Source organism: Berghia stephanieae, chromosome 6, assembly GCF_034508935.2.
Source record: "Berghia stephanieae isolate SIO BIC M18660-M18661 chromosome 6, UCSD_Bste_1.3, whole genome shotgun sequence".
Classification (NCBI taxonomy): Eukaryota; Metazoa; Mollusca; class Gastropoda; order Nudibranchia; family Aeolidiidae; genus Berghia; species Berghia stephanieae.
Genome location: NC_088365.1, coordinates 64,605,167 through 64,613,049, shown reverse-complemented (window position 1 = coordinate 64,613,049; position 7,883 = coordinate 64,605,167). Strand labels below are relative to the sequence as shown.

Here is a 7,883-nt window from a genome sequence, read left to right as displayed (position 1 = left end):
GACATGACGTCTGTTAGGCGATTTATAATTATTTATTTTTTCGGACAGAGACAACGGTGTTAACGGCCAGGTACACATTTTACACCTGAGTACGGTTCGAGTTCCAGGCTGAGTGGTGCATAGTTGAACCTTGGAAAAGGCTCTTTATTCAGTCTCTCGTCGTACTTAGGTGTAAAATGAGTACCTGGTCGTTAACAGCGTTGTCTCTGTCTAAAAAAAAGTGTAATATCGACTCAAAGGCGTCATGTTTCGTCCTAAATGTTAAGTGTTGCTGTTGACTAGGGACCCATTGTAAAGCGCTTTGAGCGCGTTTAGTGGATATTGCGTTATATATTGGAAAAAAATGGACGTATCATCTCTTTGTTATTGTTTTTAGACGGCCACTTTCATGATCAGTTATACCAATCGGATTACAAATTATTATGTTTAAGGACACCCCTAAATTTTGTGTATCGGTGTTTAATCTGTTTGGCGGGTGTTGTGAGTATTTTACCTAAACGTATAGCACCTATACACATGCTCACGTGACTTAATTTGGTTTATCCCGTTAACCTACCCCCCCCCCCAACCCCCCCCCCCCCCCCCCAGGGACACGATGACTCAAAGCGAACAGATCCTCATCTTTGAGACTCTGGCTGCTGCAGAAGGATGCACTATGTCTACTTTTATCAAAGCTGAGACCTCTGAGAGGATCTTCAGAATGCTGGGAAGTAAGTTTTGTTCACACAATCAATCTCATCTCGGGGTGAACATCGGATTCATAATGGATGCTAATATTATTTTTAACCCAAGGACTACTAGAGTTGTACTTTGTTATAACTAGCTCTATTTTAAATTCTATGTGCACGTTTTATTTCAGTATTTAAATGCCATCATAAACAAGAGTGGATTTTGTTACCATCATCATTATTATATTATTTAAGTACGCCCAGACATCTTTTAAGAATATGTACTTAAGGACGGATAGGCAGTCCGTATTATTATTATTATTTTTTATTTATTTATTTTTTTATTATTATTATTATTATTATTATTATTATTATTATTATTATTATTATTATTATTATTATTATTATTATTATTATTATTATTATTATCATGATTATTATTATTATTATTATTAACTTCATCCAGTGGCGTGGCATGCTTACAGTAAAAGGTGGTGCCAGAATCAGAAGAAAATGACTTAAAACATGTCATATTTGTAAATACAAAAGAAAGAAAAAATATACAGAAAAGACTTACTCAAGTAATAGTTTTATTTTATTTTAAATGCTGTAATAATCCATTTTTAAAAGATGTTATGTGGTGCCAGGCACCAAATCAACCAATATAGCCACGCCCCTGACTTCATCATTATTAATATCAATATTATCATTATTATCACTTTCACCATTATTTTTATAATAATTATTGATGTTATTGTCATCATCACAATCACCATCAGCTGCAGCGGTATCATCTTCACCATTATTATCACCACCACTATCATCGTTTTTTAAAAATCCTCCCATATCCAGGTTTACCTGTAAGACACGTCTACATTTTCCTGAACTACTTGGCTGAGGTAAGCATCCATTAAAACTACTAATGGTGTCTTTAAAATAAAAAAAAAGACTGCTGTCAGAAAAAATACTCGTATTTATTTTAAAATTTGGCCGGATAACTCGTCCTTCAAATATCGACCGATTTAAATGACCCTTGTCTTGGTTAAAAAATCATAAACCTGGGACTCGCGGAGTCTTCTTTAAGTCCCAGGTTTGAGAATTTTGGCCAAAATGAGGGTCATTTAAATCGATGGATATTTAAGGGACGAGTTTTCTGGCAAATTTTTCAAATACATGTTTTTCCAGAGTACGGCAATTAACTGGTTACAACAACTAACGGTATATTTTATATGATTTGTAATTAACTGATCATTTTTATGTCTTGGGTGATCGCCAATTCCATTGCCTTCAGATGGGATTCCTTCAACAATTCATTGGAAACCGCTTAAAGCGAAAATTATTAAACCAAGAATACTGATATAATAATAATAATAATAATAATAATAATAATAATAATAATTATTATTATTATTATTATTATTATTATTATTATTATTATTATTATTATTATTATTATTATTATTATTATTATTAACACTATCGTTTTAATGATTAGTTTAATTCATTATTTTGTTCTGGTGTTGGGTAGCCGTCCTCTCCATCAGAATAAAACGTTGTCCCTCAATTTCAAATTTACATTGAAAATTTGGCTAAACCAAGAATGTTAGTAAACTGAAATCAGTTCTAACTGTGATCGGATTTTGCTCTATGTTATTGTTAACAATGTCTCTGCACCCCGAAAGCGTTAACCATATTCATATTTTTGTCTTTCAGGCACTTGAGAACGAAGGTGTTGTCATCCCTCCTCTCTAATGATGAAGAGGAAACACTATAATTTCTATTTATGAAGTCATTTAAAAATTCAAATTTTGTATTCGTCCCCATGGTAATGTTATAATGGCATTCATTAACAACAAGATATGAAGTGAGTAGAAAAGTGCCAGAAGACAATAGAGAATAAAAAATATTTTTTTTCCGCGGCGGTGGTGGGGTTTGAACCTGCGACCTTATTGGTACGACAACTCCGCCTGGCAGATGAGAGCGTGGCTCTACCGTGTGAGCTATCCACGAACACAAAAATATTCGTTTCAAACCCAAAGTCATTTCTAGATCCCTCTCTCACCCACTTCTTGAGATCGCCGATTCGTTCACCACCATCGCGAAGTAATTTTGACCAGCAGTTAAGCTTAATAGCCAATATTCTCATCACAAACATATAACATAGAAACGATTGAGACATTGAGTATGCTCCGGTGTATGGGGTGAATTTTTTTAATTCAGAAAAGTGAGTGGAGCAGGCACTTATGTTGGTAACAACAAGATATGAAGTGAGTAGAAAAGTGCCAGAAGACAATAGAGAATAATTTTTTTTTTTTTCCGCGGCGGTGGTGGGGTTTGAACCTGCGACCTTATTGGTACGACAACTCCGCCTGGCAGGTGAGAGCGTGGCTCTACCGTGTGAGCTATCCACGAACACAAAAATATTCGTTTCAAACCCAAAGTCATTTCTAGATCCCTCTCTCACCCACTTCTTGAGATCGCCGATTCGTTCACCACCATCGCGAAGTAATTTTGACCAGCAGTTTGAAACGAATATTTTTGTGTTCGTGGATAGCTCACACGGTAGAGCCACGCTCTCACCTGCCAGGCGGAGTTGTCGTACCAATAAGGTCGCAGGTTCAAACCCCACCACCGCCGCGGAAAAAAAAATAATTTTATTCTCTATTGTCTTCTGGCACTTTTCTACTCACTTCATATCTTGTTGTTACCAACATAAGTGCCTGCTCCACTCACTTTTCTGAATTAAAAAAATGGCATTCATTGTGCTCTAAAACTGAAATGATCTTTGTATTATAACACATTATATTTATTAAAATCAGCTGCTGCCAGCTACAATTGGTTGTAACAGTAATAATTTTTTGTTTCGTTTCCAAATTTTGTTTCTTGAATCCATTATATAGTTTTGATATTTCCCGTTGTTCTTGTCTTTGTTTTTGAGTGTATTCTGTTAAAAGTAATAAATCATTTATCGTTGGATATCCAATAAACAATCACTCATGTTCATTGTTGTTTATGTTTCCAGCTTTTGTTTCTCTGTTCTCAAATTCATTCCATAGAAGAATACCTACAATTATTTCAAGGCCAGTTCCAAGTGAAGTACAAGTATGTAGTGCTTCTTCTTTAAGGCAGGTCCTTGTTGGACGTAGCCTCCCAAACAGCCCAATGGAACTCCTTTCTGGTTTTCATCTGTGCCAAGCGTCCCGCTTCTGGAGTTGTTCTCCCCATCCAGTCTGCTACCATGTCTTGAGACCACCTCCTCCTTGGCCTCCGTCTGCTCTGCTTGCCTTCACAAACATCCTCCGTGCAAAGCTTTTCTATTGTAGCGTGTCTTTTGATGTGGCCGAAGTATGTTGCTTTGAATTTCTCGACGGCTGACATGAGCTGGCAATCTTTGAGGCCTATTTTCTCCAAGATGCAGATGTGCGTAGTGTAAATGTTGCTGTCAAAGAAATAAATAACAATGTGGAATTGAATGTAAGCTTAAAATGGACTTTATCAACAAAACAGGACAGGATAAAGGGGAAACCCGAAACTTCCATTTTATCTGTTTTCGTATATTAATTTGAAGCTTACAATCAATTTCACATTGTCATTTCGATGCACATTGTGATAATCATGAAGATGAACAAGTGGTTGACCAATTGCCTTAAAAAATTCTTTCTAGACTCATCTCTTTTGCCAATAAACATACATAATATTCCAGAGTTATTTCCCCTCGTTAACTCACCAAGATCTAGATGTATGACCCATTGTCTGAAAACAGTAATTCTTTTTGCTTTAGACCGCCTTTTGTTTCCGGTAGAACCAGAATGTTGGCATCTCTGCTAATGCTCTGAAGGACTATTACAAGGGTAAGGAAGGGGTAGGGCTTTCACATAAACTACAACAACAACAAAAAATACATAATCCGTCGGAAGGTGAACATTTTCTAAAAGAATATGCATACCAGAGCATTTTAATCTTTATTTGAAGTAAATCGGGTGATTTTTCATGAAGTTATGGTAAGATGTATGAGAAAGGTATCCAGCAATTGTTCTCAAGTTTCATATTTTTCAACTTGACTAGCTGTAAAAAATATTTAGAAGTGAAATTAAGCTTTGATATTTCCCGAAGATGTACAAAAAGGGTTGATTTAATAATTTATGACAAGAACACATTATAAAAATTGACCTTCTAACTAAACTTTGCAATATCTCAGTTCAAACCTTTTCACCATCCGACTGATTAGGTCGTGCACTGTAACAATTATTGCACATGGGACAGGCATGGTTAGAGTTGAACGGCCTCAATATTCAAAATAGAAAATAATTTAAGCTTCTGTCCTAACAGTCTGTAGCACATCTTTAGAGGTCTTCGTTTTGCTCAAAAGTTTGATAACTTCAAACCAGCAGGCAGATTGATCCATTCACATGTGTAGTTTGTTAGAATAATGCACACTCGATCACAGAAATAGTTTAAACAGAAAACAAAAAGATATCATCTATCGCATAAAAACAAACCACATTCACATCTGCCTGCCTCTGTGCTGGAAGGGGATCCCATCCAGGGTTTGGGCAGAATGGCTCAGTGGAATGGTCTTTGCTTCATACCCAAAAGGTACCAAATTCGACGACCCGTTTTCTGTGTGGCATTGATTAACTCTCTCTTTACCGATCCTTTTTAGCATTTTCCCAAAATGGCAGGCTTACCCAGCAAAAACAAAATGATTTTAAAAAACTCAAACAAGCTCTCTACAAAACAACTTTATGTTCTTATTAATTAAACAAAGATCACTCTGCAAAGTTTGTGATGTACAAAATAAATCTGAATAAGAAAAATGTATATTGTGTTGTAACAAATGACGATATTGGTGCAGGTGGTAAGGAGAGGGTTAAGTCACCTCGTATTAGCTCATATTGCAGGGCTGCATAGCGACTAACTCCTGAGTTATTTCAGTCTTTCCTTGGAATAGACCCAAGAGACAAATTTCCCTTGGAGATCAATAAAGGGATTTATATTTATTTAGTTAGCTTGTTTTTAATTGAGCGATTTCATTGCAAGATAAGGAAAGAAAGCCACTAGAGACTAGAGAGAGAGACAAGAGACTTTGGGTTGCAAAAAGCCCTACCATTCATTTTTCATGCACACGGCTCCATGGTGCAAAGGGAAAGCCATGGCTGAGAGGCAGATGGTGGAAAGTTTATTGTTAAGGTCGGTATCTCAGTGCACATATTTACAGGTCTGATAACCGAACACAATTATGGGCCTGTTTAAGCATTGTTGTAATGGACAACATTTTGCGCTGGTTTGAGAGTATTTCCATTACAACAATGAGACCATAATAATTGGGTTATCAGACCTGCAAATAAGCGCACGTCAGTCAGTATGTAACCTGGAATATAAAAATAAACAAATCAAATATTAAATAAATTGACCTTTATTCATCCCAAAGGGAATGTTGCCTTAAACTCTATCCTTTCCGACCATTTTCAGGATTTGAGAGTCTCATCCCCCAATACAAAATTTGCTGAATTCCAGCACGCTCTGTACGGTACTTGGGAGCTGAGTGACCTAATTTTATCTGTATAATAAGTTACATCTCAGTAGATTTCGGCACACTCGGGTTTTAGCATGCTTTTTGGCTTCATACAAGAGTAATGTATCACAATAACGATTGATTGACAAACATACAAATCAAATATTATACAAAATAGGTGAAGTCTAATATTTATTCATTTCTCTATGATTTATCACAGGAGCACTATAAAATCATCAAAAATCTATTATAATAATCATAATCCAGCTCCATATCATAATTCAACTCTTCTTTCACTCAATCTGTGCATATTCAAACATTCATCATGTACCTTTGGCTAACCTACAACCATTGAACTTAAAACCTGCTTATATCACAGTGTGCAGTTATACAATGAAACTCAAATCAAATGCATCAGTCATTTCTAATCTTTTAAAATCTAATTAACATAAGTAATGACATCTTGCTTTCAACATGATCTTTCTTTGTCTTTGTCTTTAAAGGTTTTACGGTGCTTGCAACACATTTGCATCATATCAGCATCAGTAAAAAGGAATAAAATTGGATAGCAAAAGCATTCTAGACATACAAGTAAAAAGACTTGAGGAAATAGTAAGACAAAGGGGAATGGTTCAAATAGGGAAAAGATGTAGATTCCAAGAGCACACTATCAGTGTACTTAGTTTAATATCACCTAAAAGCCTCACCCAGACACCAGCACAGAAACCCACTAAGAGGAACACACTCAAACGTTTACAAATCACATGTTAAAAATAAAAAATAACAGTGCATAACAGAGAGATGATTTACAAGAAAAAAATATATAATCTCCCAAAACTATAACTATACATTCGACTGTTTCCATCCCAGCCAAGGACTCCAGTCAGGGTCAGGACAAAACTAAATAATCTCATTCCAAGACAACGACAGAATGCAATTGGAAAACAGATACAGGGGGATAGAAGACACAGCAAGTACGTCCCTGCCCACTATGGGAGGCCAGGGACCGACCACACCCAGAACATGATCTTTGAGGTAACGAGATTTATTCATGAAAAAAAAACAACCTCATTGAATCCAAAAACCAAAAAATACTGAGTAACATAAGCAATAAAAAGACATTTGTAAAAGATCGTGATAAACGTTTCATTTATCTACAAAAAGTAATAAACAAAAATAAATATAACGGCTTAAAAAAAAAACAACAAAAAACAACAAAAAAAACATGGATTGTGTCAGCTCAAAATTCTTCTTCAGCCAACAATAAAAACACAAATACATTAGAAATATTTGGCCAGGAAGTATGAAGTATTAAGTATTGTATTTATGTTTTATTGTGAGTTGAAGAAGGGTTTTGAGCCTGAAAAGTTCCGCATTTGGTATTTTTTTTTTTTTTTAAGCCGTTATATTAATTTTTGTTTATGTATTATAGCAATAATCAACAACTGAGGTAGTTGGGGACAACAATACTGCCATTTTATTAAAGAACACAGTATGTGCTATTTGGTTAAAATTGTATATACTGTGTTTTTAAAAACAACAGCAGAATAAGTCTATAGCAAACAGTTGGCGGGGAAAAGGACTTGGCTGGGTTTGAACAATTGAAAGAAAACTAGAAAATACTTTTATGACGGCTGGAAAAGTAGATATCCTTTCATTTTCAGTTAAAGATTCACAAAAACCTACATCCTACCCCCCCC

The 7,883-nt window shown here is 35.5% G+C and overlaps 2 protein-coding genes across 2 annotated transcripts in view; one reads left to right on the top strand and one right to left on the bottom strand.

Annotated features, from left to right (window-relative positions):
* The window catches only part of LOC144975451 (uncharacterized), a 9,397-nt gene extending 6,147 nt beyond the window's left edge, over positions 1 to 3,250 (top strand). The window contains exons 4-6 of the mRNA XM_078919527.1: positions 589 to 710; positions 1,521 to 1,567; positions 2,382 to 3,250. Of these exons, the coding sequence (XP_078775653.1) occupies positions 589 to 710; positions 1,521 to 1,567; positions 2,382 to 2,420 (208 nt within the window). The 3' untranslated portion in view covers positions 2,421 to 3,250. The remainder of the gene's footprint in view (positions 1 to 588; positions 711 to 1,520; positions 1,568 to 2,381) is intronic.
* A 538-nt stretch (positions 3,251 to 3,788) lies between these two features.
* On the bottom strand, positions 3,789 to 7,876 carry LOC144975913 (uncharacterized). The gene is made up of 2 exons (XM_078920101.1): positions 5,776 to 7,876; positions 3,789 to 4,107 (listed from the first exon to the last, which is right to left on the bottom strand). Exons 1-2 carry the CDS (start codon positions 5,820 to 5,822, stop codon positions 3,789 to 3,791), a joined length of 366 nt encoding a protein of 121 aa, XP_078776227.1. The 5' UTR covers positions 5,823 to 7,876.
* Positions 7,877 to 7,883: the final 7 nt, after the last annotated feature.

Bases quoted from the DNA above. Each gene is read 5' to 3' on its own strand.
- LOC144975913 (XM_078920101.1), bottom strand. From the start codon at position 5,822: ATGGCTTTCCCTTTGCACCATGGAGCCGTGTGCATGAAAAATGAATG. The intron at 4,108-5,775 runs GTAGGGCTTTTT...TTTCTTTGACAG, and splicing joins GTGTGCATGAAAAATGAATG to CAACATTTACACTACGCACA.